Source organism: Phyllobates terribilis, unplaced genomic scaffold (assembly GCF_046119375.1).
Source record: "Phyllobates terribilis strain yellow unplaced genomic scaffold, ASM4611937v1 Scaffold_2__4_contigs__length_985480577, whole genome shotgun sequence".
Classification (NCBI taxonomy): Eukaryota; Metazoa; Chordata; class Amphibia; order Anura; family Dendrobatidae; genus Phyllobates; species Phyllobates terribilis.
In genome coordinates, this window is record NW_027362762.1 from 362442692 (window position 1) to 362461781 (window position 19090).

The 19090-nt window shown below is 40.5% G+C and overlaps 1 protein-coding gene across 4 annotated transcripts in view; it reads left to right on the forward strand.

Annotated features, from left to right (window-relative positions):
- Positions 1–19090, forward strand: part of ARHGAP6 (Rho GTPase activating protein 6) — an 807277-nt gene that overhangs the window by 729854 nt on the left and 58333 nt on the right. For all 4 annotated transcript variants that reach the window (XM_073664708.1, XM_073664706.1, XM_073664709.1 and 1 more), the window contains exons 3-4: positions 4823–4894; positions 14495–14751. In XM_073664708.1, coding sequence (XP_073520809.1) covers positions 4823–4894; positions 14495–14751 — 329 coding nt within the window. The remainder of the gene's footprint in view (positions 1–4822; positions 4895–14494; positions 14752–19090) is intronic.

Consider the following 19090-nt stretch of genomic DNA (forward strand, 5'->3'; position numbering starts at 1 on the left):
CTGGTTTTTATTAGTGTTTGTCTGATGTTTATATCACATACAGAAATATAATTGCAATCATATTATGAGTACCAATAGGTTATATTGACAGTTAGAATGAGTTAATGCAGCAAGTCAATATTTGCAGTGTTGCCCCTTCTTCTTCAAGACCTCTGTAATTCTCCCTGGCATGCTCTCAATCAACTTTTGGACCAAATCCTGACTGATAGGAGTCCATTTTTGCATAATCAATGCTTGCATTTTGCCAGAATTTGTTGGTTTTTGTTTGTCCACCCGTCTCTTGATGATTGACCACAAGTTCTCAATGGGATTAAGATCTGGGGAGTTTCCAGGCCATGGACCCAAAATCTCTATGTTTTGTTCCATGAGCCATTTAGTTATCACCTTTGCTTTATGGCAAGGTGCTCCATCATGCTGGAAAAGGCATTGTTGGGCGCCAAACTGCTCTTGGACGGTTGGGAGAAGTTGCTCTTGGAGGACATTCTGGTACCATTCTTTATTCATGGCTGTGTTTTTAGGCAAGACTGAGAGTGAGCCGATTCCCTTGGCTGAGAAGCAACCCCACACATGAATGGTTTCAGGATGCTTTACAGTTGGCATGAGACAAGACTGGTGGTAGCGCTCACCTCTTCTTCTCCGAATAAGCTGTTTTCCAGATGTCCCAAACAATCGAAAAGGGGATTCATCAGAGAAAATGACTTTGCCCCAGTCCTCAGCAGTCCACTCCCTGTACCTTTTGCAGAATATCAGTCGGTCCCTGATGTTTTTTCTGAAGAGAAGTGGCTTCTTTGCTGCCCTCCTTGAAACCAGCCCTTGCTCAAAGAGTCTCCGCCTCACAGCGCGTGCAGAAGCACTCACACCAGCCTGCTGCCATTCCTGAGCAAGCTCGGCACTGCTGGTAGTCCGATCCTGCAGCTGAAACAGTTTTAAGATACGGTCCTGGCGCTTGCTGGTCTTTCTTGGGCGCCCTGGAGCCTTTTTGACAACAATGGAAGCTCTCTCCTTGAAGTTCTTGATGATGCGATAGATTGTTGACTGAGGTGCAATCTTTGTATCTGCGATACTCTTCCCTGTTAGGCCATTTTTGTGCAGTGCAATGATGGCTGCACGTGTTTCTTTAGAGATAACCATGGTTAACTGAAGAGAAACAATGATACCAAGAACCAGCCTCCTTTTAAAGTGTCCAGTGATGTCATTCTTACTTAATCATGACTGATTGATCGCCAGCCCTGTCCTCATCAACACCCACACCTGTATTAATGGATCAATCACTAAAATGATGTTAGCTGCTCCTTTTAAGGCAGGACTGCAATGATGTCGAAATGTGTTTTGGGGGTTAAAGTTCATTTTCTGGGCAAATATTGACTTTGCAAGTACAGTAATTGCTGTTAAGCTGATCACTCTTTGACATTCAGGAGTATATGCAAATTGCCATTACAAAAAATGAAGCAGTAAACTTTGGAAAAATTACTATTTGTCTCATTCTCAATACTTTTGGCCATGACTGTACATAGAAAGCTGTGGTGTGGTTGGGGTTAGCTTTCTGAGCTATTCAATATGCTATATCTAAAAACTCTGATTGTGTCTCAACTGCTGCACCCAGTAAACTAAGTGATACATCATTGAGATGAAATCAGGGTCTCTTCTCCTACATTATTCTTCAGATGAGGTTGTAAAAACCTGGTGACAGATTCCCTTTAATGCATGTTCAGTGTTTGCATTCAAATACTTAGCTGGCGCTGTCTTCTGCCATTTCCAGTGCTACTCCGGTCCCTCTACACCAACTTGTGACCGCTGCTCTTCTTTGCTGGATCTCACCGCTAAGCGTTACTTCCTTTCCTAATGTAAGTGTATGAGAGCCTTGTTCCCATAGACTTACATTGAGAAGTGACTTCCGTAACACATCAAACACTGGAGTTAGCCGGCTAGTCACAACTGCTGTCATGTGGTACAGGAGAGGACCGGAGCGGTGCAGAAGACAGCAACTGGTAAGTATTTCAATACATACCCTGAACATATATTAATGATGGCAAACTACCAGGGAAATGTAATAAATAATTTCGGTATGGTACTTTAATGTATAAGTTGGACGATTTTCCCAGCATATATGTTAAACATAATCGCAAACACATGATGGGAAGTGGGCCTTATACGTGGATAATATTTCTGCTCCACAGGAGTGCTCTTTATATTTCACCTAGGTATAGAAAGCTGCAGCCGCAGCATCTAGGGTAATATGCAAAAGGGAATTTGAATATATCTATGATCTGCATAAAGTAGGGGGATTTGTGCAGATAGATACAGTTGAAAACAATATTTGACCCACATTGTTAATTAGGTTTATTAGCAAAATGTACAAACTTTCTGCTGTTTGCAATTAACCGTTCACAAAAGAACAAATTATATACCTCAACACCACTAATAAAACACGGGATTTCTTCAAATACTGGACAAAATGCCATGGCGGTGGCTCAGTGATTCTCTGGGGTGCTTTGCTTTTTTTGTTTCTGGAAATCTGTACCTTGTAGATGTCAAGATTGATTCAATGAAACCTCAGGAAATTCTGGGAGAAAAGGTCAAGTCTTCTTTAAGGAAGCTGAAGTTTGGGATCACTAGACCTTCCAATGGGGCAATGATCCCAAGCATACCTGAAAGTTCACCAAAGCTTGGCTTCAAAGGAAGTTCTTGAAAATCCTGGATTGACCATCACAGCCACCTGACTTGAACCCCATAGAAAATTTATGGTGGGATTTGAAGAAGGCGGGTGCAGCTTGCCAATCCAAGAATATTAGTGTACTGGAGGCCATTACTTACGACTAATGGGCTACCATTGCTCAGGAACGCTGCTAGAAACTAGTATTATGAATCATGTTTGTAGCAGCTCATATCAACCAAAGGATGTCCTGCTAAGTACTAAACACACTTGTCATGAAGAGGTTGAAGAATTCTGAGACTAGAGAAATTATTAAAAGTTATATTTTGTGCTGAATTTGGAGAAACCACTTGTTATATTAGATGTTTTGGGATATTGAAATTGTTCTTGTGTTATTGGTTTATTGCAAACAGCAGAAAGTTTGTACATTTTGCAAAAATAAAACCTGATTTAGGCTATGTGCCCACGTAGCGTTCTTGTAGCGTTTTTACGGCCGCGAAAACGCTTGTAAAACCGTCTGCCATGCAAAACAATGTGAATTCGGATGTGCTGTGCACATGATGCGCTAATTAGCGCGCCAAATTCGCATTGTGTTGCAAAATGCAGCATACCGCGATTTTGCTGCAAATTTGCGGCCATTGAGGAACATTGAAACGCAGCAAACCCATAGGTATATGTGGATTTGCTGCTTTTCAATTAAATTCAATGGCCGCGGATTTTCGGCGTAATCGCGGTGCGTGTGGTACCCAGGATGAAGAGGAGACTACAACTCCTCTTCATCCCAGATACCACGCGGTGAAAAAAAGAAATAAAAAGTTAAAAATAAAAGAAACCTGTATACTCACCTCTCCGGTCTCCTCCCGGCCGCGTCCTCTCTCCTCGGCGTCCTGCGGTGTACTTGCAGGACCTGCGGTGACGTCATTTGGTCAGGTGATGGTCGCGTGACCATCAGCTGACTAAATGACATTACCGCAGGTCCTGTCAGTACACCGCGGGACGCTGAGGTGAGAGGATCGCTGCTGGGAGCGGGTTTTTTTTTTTTTTTTTTTTCTACTATAGATGCAGCATTTAAAGCATCTAAGTGGGCCACGCAATATAAATCCATGCCAGTTGCATGGATTTATATTGTGTGACCAACTTGTGAAGCACTTTTCCAAGTGATGCTCAAAATCGCTTGGAAAAGTGCTTGAAAAAACGCATTTAAAAACGCTGAAAAAACGCTTCTCTCTGGCAGAAAAAATGCATGTAAATCTGCATGCGTTTTTATCTGCCAGAGAGAGGCAAAAACTCTCTGAATCAAATCTGCTACATGGGCACATAGCCTTACAATGAGGGGGGATAATTTTGATTACAGCTATATATCGTTTTGTTGGAGAAATAATTCAGAATAATTCCATGCTCTTTCTGTGTTGAGAAGTCAGGTGGGTATTACTATTAGCGACTGCTATTTTTTAAGCACCCTTGTACAAGGAAGACTGGTAATCATTGAATGAAACCACAATCTGAAATCTTATTTATACCATCTACGGGGATTTAAAGGGGTTGTACACTTTATCTTTATTTAAATGTGTTGAAAACGTGATTTGGTGACACTTTTCCATGTGCCGTATTTTCAGTGATGCTTTTATTACGGCATATTCATCAGTTGTACCATTCAGTGCATGGTCTTTCTTTTGTGGAAAAGATACTAAAAATATTTCTGAACCTCCTGGGAGCTTCTGTAGTAGTGCTGCTAACACGGTATCTTAGCAATTCCATTAATTTCAATACAAAGCACATCCTGCAAGAACAGCTATGGTATTATAGTAATATATTGTAATTTTACCGTCAAATTGCATATTAACAATGTACCCAGAGACACAGCGCTACTAGAAATGATGAAGAAACATTGGAAAGATGCTTTAACAGAGAAGGACGGAAAGACTCCAGCCTTGGAAGTCTTGGGCACAGGGGCCATATTAAATGAACTGAATTATTCTTGAACACTGTTCTTAATTCCTGAGAGATTTTACACTGTTATTATCATCTTCCCATAATAATAAATTTCCTAGAATATTATGTAATCGGGAATGTTCTGTACAAATAATAAACACATTCAATTCTAATTTGCATCAAACTGACATATAATATTTATAAGACATCTTAATTATATTGTGTTTCTTATTTTAGATGGGCAAAAGAGGAAAAAATCTTTAAGAAAGAAACTGGATTCTTTGGGGAAGGAGAAAAACAAAGATAAAGGTAAAACACAATGCTGAATATGAATCAAGTTGCCACCTACGGAATAAAATATTTTAAGAGTAACGTTCACTTTAATTTTTATTTCATGAATCAATAGTACAGATGATAAAAAGCTACTTTGTAGTATAACTTGTCAGAGAAATCTCCTTCTTTCTCCTCTTGGACTGATCATTCACTCTCAATTTATGAGTCAAATATATAATCAGTGGAGACAAAGTTTGCCATTACTGAGAGAGTAGATGAAAGTTGGTGCTTTTAAAATTCTATAGAGGAGGGAGGAGCTAGAGATAGACCCAGAAATTCTATTGCTGCTATCCTGAAACAAATGTTATAGCTCTACATAAAACTTTATGAGCACCAACTATCATCTCCTATCCCAGTAATGTGAAAGTCTGTCCTTACTGAATACAGATTGTACCCCAGGAGGACTGATATAGGATATAGTACACAGTTTTTTATTTTCATGTGTACAATTGATTTAAGAAAATAAATATAAAACTACGCTTACTCTGTATGCAACAGTACAAATGATAGCCAGCACATATGTATAAATGGCCAGATATTGATATCTATATACCTATATCTACACAAGTGGTCAAAATTGTTGGTACCCCTCGTTTAATGAAAGAAAAAGCCACAATGGTCACAGAAATAACTTGAATCTGACAAAAGTAATAATAAATTAAAAATCTATGAAAATGAACAAATGAAAGTCAGTCATTGCTTTTCAACCCGGCTTCCACAGAATTTTTGAAAAAAATTAACTCATGAAATAGGCCTGGACAGAAATGATGGTACTCTTAGCTTAATATTTTGTTGAACAACCTTTTGAGGCAATCACTGCAATCAAATGATTCCTGTAACTGTCAATGAGACTTCTGCACCTCTCGACAGGTATTTTGATCCACTCCTCATGAGCAAACTGCTCCAGTTGTCTCGTGTTTGAAGGTTGTCTTTTCCAGACGGCATATTTCAGCTATTTCCAAAGATGCTCAATAGGGTTTAGGTCAGGGCTCATAGAAGGCCACTTCAGAATAGTCCAATGTTTTCCTCTTAGCCATTCTTGGGTGTTTTTAGCTGTGTGTTTTGGGTCATTATCCTGTTGCAAGACCCATTACCTGCGACTGAGGCCAAGCTTTCTGACACTGGGCAGCACATTTCTCTCTAGAATCCCTTGATAGTCTTGAGATTTCATTGTGCCCTGCAGAGATTCAAGACACCCTGTTCCAGATACAGCAAAGCAGCCCCAGAACATAACAGAGCCTCCCTCCTCCATGTTTCACAGTAGGGACAGTGTTCTTTTCTTGATATGCTTAATTTTTCTGTCTGTGAACATAGAGCTGATGTGCCTTGCCAAAAACTTCCTTTTTTGCATTTTTGTCTCATCTGTCCATAGGACATTCTACCAGAAGCTTTGTGGCTTGTCAACATGTAATTTGGCAAATTCCAGTCTGGCTTTTTTATGATTTTTTTTCAACAATGGTGTTCTCCTTGGTCTTCTCCCATGAAGTCCACTTTGGATCAAACAACGACGGATGGTGCGATCTGACACTGATGTTCCTTGAGCTTGAAGTTCACCTTTAATCTCTTTAGAAGTTATCCTGGGCTGTTTTGCTACCATTCGTATTATCCGTCTCTTTGATTTGTCATCAATTTTCCACCTGCGGCCACGTCCAGGGAGGTTGGCTACAGTCCCATGCATTTTACATTTCTGAATAATATTTGCAACTGTAGTCACAGGAACATCAAGGTGCTTGGAGATGGTCTTATAATCTTTACCTTTAACATGCTTGTCTATAATTTTCTTTCTAATCTCCTGAGGCAACTCTTTCCTTTGCTTCCTCTGGTCCATGTTGAGTGTAGTACACACCATGTCACCAAACAGCACAGTGAGTATCTGTAGCCCTATATACAGGCCCACTGACTGATTACAAGATTGTAGACACCTGTGATGCTAATTAGTGGACACAACTTGATTTAACATGTCCCTTTTGTCACATTATTTTCAGGGGTACCATCATTTCTGTCCAGGTCTATTTCATGAGTTTAATTTTTTTTAAAAATTCTGTGAAAGCAGGGTTGAAAAGCAATATCTGACTTTGATTTGTTCATTTTCATAGATTTTTAATTTATTATTACTTTTGTCAGATTCAAGTTATTTCTGTGACCATTGTGGGTTTTTCTTTCATTAAACGAGGGGTACCAACAATTTTGACCATGTGTGTATATACTGTATATAGCAAAATAGTCTCCAGTCGGTAGTGCAATCCCTCCCGGGGTTGTAGCCAGGAAAGTCTTCTGGATGTACAAAAGAAACGAAAATGGAGGCAGAATTCAAAGGGTTCAAGTGAAAAAAATTTGAGGTTTATTCACCCATCTAGGTACAATGTTTCAGCTTCAAAACTGAAGACTTTTAGTTGCTTGATAAAAACTTCAATTGGGTAGCTGAAGCATTGAAAAATAACGATAGTAATATTTATATATGTATAGATATATGTGGTGCACCATGCAAAATCTCACCTTGTGGGGTATCCTTGATCATGAGGAAGGTGAGAGATCAGCCTAAAACTACACGGGGGGAACATGTTAATGATCTCCAGGCATCTGGGACCACAGTCACCAAGAAAACCATTGGTAACACACGACGCCTTAAAGGTACAAAATCCTGCAGTGCCCGCAAGGTCTCCCTGCTCAAGAAGGCACATGTGCAGACCTGTCTGAAGTTTGCCAATGAACACCTGGATGATTCTGTGAGTTATTGGGAGAAGGTGCTGTGGTCTGATAAGACAAAAATTGAGCTCTTTGCATTAACTGTTATGATCTGCAACAATTACTAAGGAAAGAAGGGGAAAGCTTTCCCTACAGTAAGACTAAGCTGAATCCCTACGATGTAGTGGGCTGCCTGTTCCTAGCCAACGGACCCGCCTTAGTCCTAGGCTAGTCTGAACGAAAACCTATAGAATAAAGGGAAGGAGTCCCTAAAAGAACTAAGGACTGGAACAAAAATGAGACACCTCCTGAACAGAGAAAATTGTTGCAGAAAACAAAAAGATAAACTGACAAAAAGGTACTAGAGGTCCCAGAAGAACCAAGCGAACTGACAGAGATAGGCACAGAAGCACCTGGCTAGCAAAACAGGCAAACAACACAGAAGTCCAGCGCAGCCAAAAAGGCGGAGCTGGAATATAAAGGCAGATGGTCACGTGACCGCAAAACACAAGATGGAAAAAACAAACAGGAGGGTTCTAACATTAACTGAACTCGCCGTGTTTGGAAGAAGAAGAAGGATAAGTACAACCCTAACTAAAAACATCGTCCCAACCGTGAAGCATGGTGGGGGAAACATTATACTTGGGGATGCTTTTCTGCAAAGGGGACATGACGACTGCACCGTACTGATGGAAAGATGGATGGGGTCATGTAACACGAGATTCTGGCCAACAACCTCCTTCCCTCAGTAAGAGCATTGAAGATGGGTCGTGGCTGGGTCTTCCAGCACGACAATGACCCAAAACATACAGTCAAGGCAACAAAGGAGTGGCTCAAAAAGAAGCACAGTAAGGTCATGGAGTGGCCTAAATTACCTTAATCCCATAGAAAACTTATGGAGGGAGTTGAAGCTCCGAGTTGCCAAGCTTCAGCCTCAAAATCTCATCATCAACTACAAAAAACGTCTGACTGCCAATAAGGGTTTTGCTACCAAGTATTAAGTGTTGTTTTCCAGAGGGATCAAATACTCATTTCTCACTGCAAAATGCAAAAAAAATATCTAATTTACACAATGTGATTTTCTTGATTTTTTTTTGGATATTCTATCTCTCAATGTTAAAATTAACCTACCCTTAAAATTATAGACTATTCATGTCTTTGTCAGTGGGCAAACTTACAAAAACAGCAATGGATCAAATACTTATTTCCCCCACTGTGTATGTATGAAATATACACATATCTATCTGTCTATCTATCTGTCTATCTATCTGTCTATCTATCTGTCTATCTATCTGTCTATCTATCTGTCTATCTATCTATCTATCTGTCTATCTATCTGTCTATCTATCTGTCTATCTATCTGTCTATCTATCTATCTATCTATCTATCTATCTATTAAGTATATCTATCTATTTATAAATCTCTCTATCTAATATTGATCTATCCCATATCTATCGATTTATCTGTCGCGGAGAACACCTGAGAAATCACGCAGAACCCACCGCTGCCACTAATTTTTTAGGGAGACGCAACTCCGCTGCCTTCAATCGTCAGGACAATTGTGCAATTGACTGACGAGTGATAGACGAGGCCGACGCTGTTTCTACTAGTAGGCCAGTTATTGGGGACTCACAGAGAGCATATGGTATATACACCTCCGATTCCAGTATATGGAATATACACTGCTCAAAAAAATAAAGGGAACACTCAAATAACACATCCTAGATCTGAATGAATGAAATATTCTCATTGAATACTTTGTTCTGTACAAAGTTGAATGTGCTGACAAAATCACACAAAAATCAGGTCTGGGAGGAGATCCCACAGGAGACTATCTGCAACCTCATCAGGAGCATGCCCAGGCATTGTAAGGAGGTCATACAGGCACGTGGAGGCCACACACAATACGGAGCCTCATTTTGACTTGTTTTAAGGACATTACATCAAAGTTGGATCAGCCTGTAGTGTGTTTTTCCACTTAATTTTGGGGGTGACTCCAAATCCAGGCCTCCATTGGTTAATAAATTTGATTTCCATTGATGATTTTTGTGTGATTTTATTGTCGGCACATTAAACTTTGTGCAGAACAAGTATTCAATGAGAATATTTCATTCATTCAGATCTAGGATGTGTTATTTGAGTGTTCCCTTTATTTTTTTGAGCAGTGTATATATATATATGTGTATGCTCCCCAATCCTGGTCCCCCATCCTGGTATATGCTCCCCCATCCTGCTCCTCCATCCTGGTATATGGTCCCCCATCCTGGTCCCCTATCCTGATATATGCTCCCCAATCCTGGCCATCCATCCTGATATATACGCCCCCATCCTGGTATATGCTATCCCCATCCTGGTTCCCCATCCTAATATATGCTTCCTCATCCTGGTCCCCTACCCTGGTATATGCTCCCCAATCCTGGTCCCCTATCCTGGTATATGCTCCCCAATCCCGGTTCCCCATCCAGGTATATGCTCTCCTATCCTGGTTTCCCATCCTGGGTATATGCTCCCCAATCCTGTTCCCCCGTCCTGATATATTCTCCCTCATCCTGATATATGATCCCCCATCCTTGTATATGCTCTCCCATCCTGGTCCCCTATCCTGGGTATATGCTCTCCCATCCTGGGTATATGCTCCCCCATACTGGGATATGCTCCCCCATCCTGGTATATGCTCCCCCATCCTGGTCCCCTATCCTGGTATATGCTCTCCCAACCTGGTCTCCCATCCTGATATATGCTCACCCATCCTGGTATATGCCCCCCCCATCCTGGTATATGCTCCCCCCCCCATCCTTCATCCTGATACATCCTTCATCCTGATACATGCTTCCCCATCCTGGTCCCCTATCCTTGTATATTCTCCAAAATCTTGGTCCCCTATCCTGGCATATGCTCCAAAATCCTGGTCCCCTATCCTGTTATATGCTCCACAATCCTAGTCCCCTATCCTAGTATATGCTCCCCCTTCCTTGTCCCCCATCCTGGCATATGGTTTCCCACCCTGGTCCTCATCCTGGAATATGGTCCCCTATCCTGTTATATGCTCCCCAATCGTGGTCCCCCCCATGCTGTTATATGCTCCCCCATCCTGGTATATGCTTCTCTATCCTATAAAATGCTTCCCCATCCTATAAAATGCTCCCCTATCCTGGTCCGCCATCCTATTATATGCTCCCCCATCCTGGTATATGCTCCCCCATCCTGGTCCACCATCCTGGTAAATGCTTCCCCTATCCTGGTATGTGCTTCCCCATCCTGGTATATGCTCCCCCATCCTGGTCCCCTATCCTGGTATATGCTCCCCCATTCTGGTATATGCAAAACAGCAAGCAGCTCTGTAAGTAACACATAGCTGGAATCAGGGTCTCTGCCCCTACGGATGTGGTAGCAAAGTCAAGTGACAGATTCCCTTTAAAATATTTCCTACTGGTAGCATCAATGATGGAATGTAAAATAGACTTGTTGTATCACTATACCAATGGTTCTGTTTATTTTGTTTGAGTAACCAATCGTTTTGCTGTAGATCAGTGAGTTTAAATTTCCATTTCAGGACTAAATGTTAAACCTAGTTATTTCCAGGATTTCAACTCTTCTTTTTAGCCTTCCTTTTCCTGCAATTTGTTTTGTTGATTTTTTTTTCTTGCTCCAGTAACTTACATGATGTCATATACTTTTTAATAACCCTTTATTATGGCATTTTATGATTATCTGTTCAATGTTCTGCAACACTGCTCAGATCCGTTTTAGGGAGTTATCATCAGAAGGCCTTTGTAGATATGGCATAATTCATATTAAATGTTGTTTTTTGATATTACAACTTATCTTTAGGGTTTGCATTCCTTATCGAATCAAAGTGATAATAAAATAATTGGACTTTTATTTTGCTGTTATAGAAAAAAATACGAAACATAAATATAGGAATCTAGTCATCTGAGAACACCAATTTTTGAATTTTTATAATGGCTTAATCCACATGAAAGGTCAAATATCTTGACATGTTTATCTGAGTTACCATCTATACTCCAGAGTTGCATTCATGGTTCTGTTGGTTGCTGTGAGAAACAATTGACAAGCTTTTATACAAACACACCTGTAAAAGCTTAGTTGATTCAATATAAGGACTCATTCCGACGTCCAATTTTCATTTACGAGTGCTATCTATTTAAAGTTGTAGGATCAAGAGAGAACAGTAGAGATCCCATCTCTGCGTTATGGGTGGTGGTAGACTGACTCATCCTGGGCAATAGCTGCATTTTTTTTCTTCCACTTTAAATAGGTTTCCTACACTTTCCAGCATTGCCAGCTTACAGGATAGCACATTTTAATATTTTTTTTTACTTTGAGACATTTCATATACGCATTGACTGATTTTGGTTATTTTTGCTGTTTGCCTTTCTTCAGTGTCTAGCCTTGGAAATTATAATATAGTGCTAGTAATAGTGTTTAACTATTACATAAATCTGCTTTTCCTGATCACAATGCTGCTCCTCCTGACCAAGTTTTCTCCATCCCCATTCACGTGCAGACGGAAGTCTCCAATCGTATTTTACTGCCATTGTGGAAGCTACTAAGTAGCAGGTTTCTGATATTAATGGATTCTGCATATAAAAGCCAATGATTAGCCCCAAGCAATGACAATAGTGTTAATCCTCATGCAGATCATTATCTGCTGCACATCCAGCAACAGATCAACCGCATATCTGTCATGATTTCATATCTGACTGTGGCCTAGGGACTCCTTGAGTGACAGCTCAGCCGCCCTATGGGATCTGAACTGGACTGTCGGTTTTGTGAGTGACGGTCCAGTCATCCAATCTGATCCTGGGGCATGCTGGGCTGTCAGTATTTTCATTGACAGCCCTGCTACTCAATCTAGTTTAGCCTGCGGGCGTTTCCCCAGATGCCTCCCGTCTTTAATTATTTTCAAGCTATTTAGCTGGGTTGCTGTCTGCAGTCCAGTGTCAGTTCTAGCTTTGCTTAGTTTGGTGTCTGTGCTTATGCTGTGTCTGACTTCTTGATCTTGTTGCTGACCTCTGATTTGTTGTGACTATTCGTGTGGATTATCCCTTCTGCTTTTGACGCTCTCTAACTTCAGGTATCTGACCCCAGACTTGGCCTCTGACTATCCGTTTTTTGTACTCCTTGGTCTTCACGTACCCTCTTGGCATTTTACCCTAGACTGTTACCTTACCACACCTTTGTCTTACCCCTCTGTCCTACTAGCCCTCTTGGTATCTGACCTCGGACCTCCTGACTACCCTGTCTCGCGGCTTGCCCATGAGTAGTGATTCAGCGTCACAATATCCATGTCAGAAACTCGAGGGTCAGACTCCGATTTCTATCACAGAAAGCACATTGACAATAATTTTACCTAAATTTAAACAAATCAGAGATAATCCTCATCCCTTATGGCCAAACACTCAGGTTATCTCAACAGAGACGAATAAAAGCCTCAGGCTGGCAAAAATCCAAACAAGTAGACCCTTGTGTCCATATGGCAGGACTCAAAATCACCTTTACTAGTCTTACCATAGACCAGCATAGCTTTTTATATTTTTCTTTATAGGGGTTCTGTCACAAGATTTCAAAATCTAATCTACATAGATCATTAATTAGATATTTTAGACCTGACCTGACCTAATTTGTTATGAATCAAGCAGTAGCTGGAGGGAAAACTGTACAAAGAAATGATTCAGTCCTAGATTTTCAAAGTAAGTACATCAGTTTTGTGTGGCGTAAAATTCTATTTAATAATGTATTCAAATTAAAAAAGCATTCCCACAAAAAATGGTATTCCCTAAACCTCTCTAATATGTGTGTAGTATAGATGCGTTAATATACTTCCCCAGTTTTCAGCACTGGTTTTCAGCTCCTCTTCTCACTTACGTGACTGCAATTCTGACTTGTTGGATCACACTGGGGTTTGTGTGTGAGACGGAAGTCGCTTTTGTAGTGTAAGCCTATGGAGCATCAGAACGAGGATCATAGACTTATATTGTGAAAGCCACTGACGGGTCACACATAGAGCACAGTGTGATTCAGCGAGTGAGAATTTTATTAATATGAGAAGAGGACCTGTGTGGTGCTGGAAAGCAGGGAAGACGGCGATCAGTGAGTATATTAACTATAATACATATCATTTAGACAAGAATAAAAAGTTATATGAAGGTACTTCTTTAAAATGTGAAATCAGGTGACTGATCTTTAATTCTAGGAAATTTATATAAAGTATGGTCGCTCATTGGATAGCACTGTTGCCATAGGGAAGAGTCAGACGGCCATATGACTCGGACAAAGATTGCAACACAATGCTTGGACAGGCCGGTGGCTCTCCCGACCCAGGCGTGACTGCTGCATAGAAATACATGCTGTGATATCCTGGGGGGAGGGGTGAGGCTAGGTATGAATTTCAACAGGGGCAACATGTGCATGAAATTTCTATTTCCTCCCAATGTTTGCATTAGCTTACTCAAAAAACATACTGGCCGACCCTGAAATGTCATCCCTGCACACGGACAGAGGAGTAAGGCTCAGTGGAGAATGTCAGCACATAAAGTTGGAAGTTTACATCGATGTCTTAAAATGTCCTTCAATGTTTGCATCTATATCACTAGAATAACTCTTTACAGCGCAGGAACAGAGTCTACATCGTGCAGTATGAGTGCAATAAAGACAGTCTCATTGGAAAAGATTTGATTCAGTGGTAGAATGATACATTCATAAATATAGGGCTCTGTGAACAGCTAATGGATTCATGTTTTTTAGATGTCAACTTGGAAAGCTTTTAAAATGCCACAAAGTAAAAGCTAGTGTCAGCAGAAGCTGTTGTTTTTAATTAGTGTGAGTGATATCCAGCGTGGTGATAATTATTCTTCTCTGTTATTCTAGAATTCTTACCACAGGCATTCGGTATGGCATTATCACAAGTTATCGCCAACGACCGGGCGCACAAGCTGAAGCAAGATTCTCAAAAAGATGAGCAGAAGGAGGTCTCCGACTTTGTAACATCTATCCTTCCATTTGGATCCAGAAGACAGAACAAAGAGCTCTCCAGTAGTAATTCATCTCTCAGCTCCACTTCAGAAACACCGAACGAATCCACTTCTCCCAACACACCGGAGGCAGCGCCGCGCGCACGCAGGAGGGTGAGCTGACAAGTTCGGTGATGGGACTGGCAATGGGTCATTATTATACTATACATTTCAGACAAGGAAAATAATCTAATATCTTTAGTTTTCTTTCTAAATGTTGTTTGCTAAATACTCAGTTTTACATTTTGCTCTGTCTATGCCACATGCTGTGTGAGATATTTAGTGTTAAACTCATGTGCTTATTACTCAACTTTGCCTAGGGGGCTCGGGTATGCACCGAGTATCCTGGGTGCTCGAGTGACATGTTTCCGTCCCCGCGCCAGCATGTTTCGCGGCTGTGAGACAGATACAAAACATACGGGGATTTCCTGACTTGCATGTGAAATCCCTGCATGTTTTGTGGCTGTCTAATAGCTGCGAAACATGCGGCCGCGGGGACTCGAACATGTCACTCGAGCACCCAGGATACTCGGTGCATACCCGAGCCCCCTAGGCAAAGTCGAGTAACGAGCACTTGCGCTGATCACTAGAGATATTTCATATCAGCGAAAGTTACAAATTGCAGATCTGCCGAATGTAACAAAATGTCATTCCATAATATTTTAGAAATAGATTTGTATCTGCAAAATAACATGGGTCATTCTCAAACTGTCAAAGTCATGTGGGTTGGCTGGTTGGTTGGCTTTGGGATGCAGATTTATATTCATACCACACTGGAAAAATACACATTCATCTGCACTGTGCAGGAATTAAACCATAATTGATGTCACCTTTTATATAAAGTTCTTTTGTTTTTCATAACAAGTTTTACTAAACCCCTCTAGCATGTTCTGATTGTAAAAGGCCTCATTTTCTCTATTTACTAAAAAGAAAACGTAAGAAGTTTTTATGTAAGATTTCCCTCTCCTAGATTCAATACATCGAAGAAGCTAGCCTAAGATCTAAACATAAATACATTTGGTTAAGGGGTTGTCTGAGATTTTTTTTTACTTCACAAACTGCATCAAAATGCAATAAAATAAAAAAATAAATTAATCATATCTCCCCTTTTAAAGCTCCACCGGTCTGTGTTTACTTTCCTGCAGCAATATGTAGTCCAAGTGAATGTGACCATTGCTGCCGATCACTGGCATTAGCAGTGATGCCTACATGTATGGCATGAGACCACTAAAGCCAACGGTTGACTGCAGCAGTCATATGCATCGGATGGCACATTATCCGTACAGGATGAGTAAACACAGACTAAATGAGACGTCAGGGGTTTTTACATTTTTATTACACTTACTGCTATCCGAGAAGTTTATAAACATTTCAGACAACCCATAGAGGATATTTTATACACATTGTGACAAGGTCACTGGTAAAGTACTGGAGGGGAGATATGTATTACTGAGGTTGTTTGCTTCAGTGATATGAACCTCGGAAAAATGCTCACGCACATGAAGTGCTGAAATGGGTTAATCGGTCATGTTAAGGGCTGTTTTTTTTTTTGTTAACAGCTGAAGAGTGGTTGGGAGGCTGATCACCATATCTCAACCCCAGGGTGTGGTCCAGAAGGTAAATAGTCAGCCTTCTGGATCATTCAGTGTTCGGTGTGCCTGGAGGCGAGAGCTTCAGAGCTGTGTTCATAGTATAAATTAATTACTGTTGTGTTCCTGAGCGGGCGGATCCCCGCAGCCATATGGACTTTGCTATGTTATTTTTTGTTTTTGCGTTATGCCAGAAAGGCCATGTTTGTTTTGCTGAACTTTGCACTGGTTTATGCTGTACCCTTTTAATGAACCAGTAGAAGATTCAAATGAGAAATGTTTCTGTGTCTACCTCTGTGAGCAGCCAAGTAAGCCAGTCTACCACAACATGTAGTCCTCTCTGCTGAGCAGTGTTCAGGTTTTCGGTCAAAATCCCCTAAACAGTATTCCAATGGAATGTTCAACAGAGCCCTGACGGAGCCATTCACTTCAATAAAGCCGAAGGAGTCACTTTGGAAAATGTCTGGCCTCAGTCCTGGCAATGTTCATAATTTTCAGACATTCGCAAAACAAGGCAGTCCATGTATCAGTAAATATTTGTAGGCAGACCCCACTAGCATTGCTAATATTATAGTTATTGTTTATAAAAAAAATATATATGTCGTTAGACTTGGCAATTAATGCTACATTTGATCAGAAACAAGCAATTCCTAATAACTATGGCTATGTGGAAACTTAAGCTCAGCATCAGTCATATATTTATTCCTTTAGATAACAGTATGCGTATAATAATGAATGGTTGCACAGATGTGCTAATCCCAGGCACGAAAACTCAGGAACTCTTTATGCCAAGTTGGCAGATAACTGTAACACTTTTTTACTACGGCATGGCTGCTCATTTACTTTTTATGGTACCACTTTTGTGGATCCACAGCCATAAAAGATGTCTTGCTCATCATTTACCAATATGAAAATCGTGTTTCAAGTTTAGTCATGTGAAGACATAGACCTCTTAGACTGCAATGCCAGTGAAATAGAAATTCTCCATAAACTCTCTGAATACATCTAAAAGGAGGGAGAAAGTAATAAATCAAACAAGTGAGAAGGAAAGAGGTAAAGGTGAAAAGGGTTTTCTTTGTAATTCTGAACTGGACTTTACTACACCCAAAATAGGACCTATCTGCACCTATAAAGTTACGTTTCCACAATGAGCTTTTGGTGCTTTTTTGATGTTGCAGAATTTCTCCACCATTTCTGCACCTATTATTTAAATTAGGTTACTTGCGGTTTTTCATTGCGTTTTTGTGTGTTTTTTTTAACATGCGTTTTTATCTTGTTTTTTGACGCTGCGGTTTTTGTCTATGTTGGTGTGCCATGCTTTAAATAAAGCTGCTTTGTTTTTAATATTTTCTGTCTTTGACAAAACTTTATTGATATACTCAAGTGCATATTACATTCATTTTTGATATGTACTTAAAAAGCATGTGCTTTTCTTACCTGTGGATTTTCTGCATCTCATGCAAGTCTATGGGGAAATCCGCACAGAAAACTCAGCGTACCCACAAGAGAAATTGATTTGCTGCGGATTTGAAACACGCACCACAAGTCAGTATACACTGAGTGAAAAAAAAGCAGAATGGGCATGAGATTTCTATAAATCCCATCCACTTTGCTGGAACTGTAAGATGCTGCGTTTTTGACTGGGCAAAAATATACAGCATCAAAAACGCACCAAAAGCTCATCATGGGAAAGTAGTTTAAGAATGCATCCAGCAAGTGAGTGCCTTCCCAAATTGTTTTATAAGAAATCAGATGAATATAAAAATCAGCCAAACTCAATGATTTCAGCGGGATCATCTGACTATCCTATTTATTCCGCCCAAAGAAAAAACAAGTGCATATAGTATCGTAAAATGAATACATTTTATTGAAGATAAATAATTAAAAAACATATATATTCACCAGAGAATTTAACTATGTTGATGTACCATGTGGTCCTCCATTGCATTTCTCTGGTGAATATATATGTTTTTTTTATTATTTATCTTCAATAAAATTTATTCATTGTAAGAGACTATATGCACCTATTTTTTCTCTGGGCGGTATATATAGTTCAGGTATGTCTTTAGCAATTAACTTGTAAGTACATGCTTTATATGTTGGTAGTTATTGACTATCCTATTTGTATAGAGTAATAATGAATCTCCCCTGATGGCAGAAGTTGGGGAAAAATGGATTGGCCAAGTTGGATTTCATTGTGCCCGATCCTTTGTTCTTTTAGGGAATATTTTGTCATCATAAGTGTTTGGCACAGGCTTATTCCCTATGGAGAACACATGCACAATCAGTCAACCTGAGTGTGCATCTGTATGGAGGGTATTGGAGGAACAGATGTCACGTAACTTAGTGTTCTTCAGACACTGAAAGTGTATAGCCACTTTAAAGGGAACCTATCGGATCGGATAATGTTTTTAACTTGCGGACTGGGGTTAATGTTCAAGTTAATATCGGCATGAAAATGCCAGGCCGCAGTACTGAAAGTGCGGCACCTGGGAGTAAAATAATTGTATTTTTCCCGGAGCGGCCGGCTTTCAGTCATACCGGTGTGCCTGGAGCAATTGCAATGACCGCTTACCGCACTCAGAGTGGCGGTAGTAAGCATGACCCATCAAGCTAGTTCATCTGAGCAGCAGTCCAGAACCGGGTGTCAGTCAGTGCTATGCTTTCAGCCACTACTCTCAGTGCTATGAGTGGCTGTAATTGCTCACCAATCCCAAGAAATGGGGCTCTGAATGGCCTCGTATGAGGGGAGCTATTTCGAACATGCACACTGCTGCTCCATTCATTCTTAATGGGAGTGCCGCAGTTGACGGAGTCTTCCACGCTTCAACAATAATATATGGAGTGACAGTAAGATGATCGAG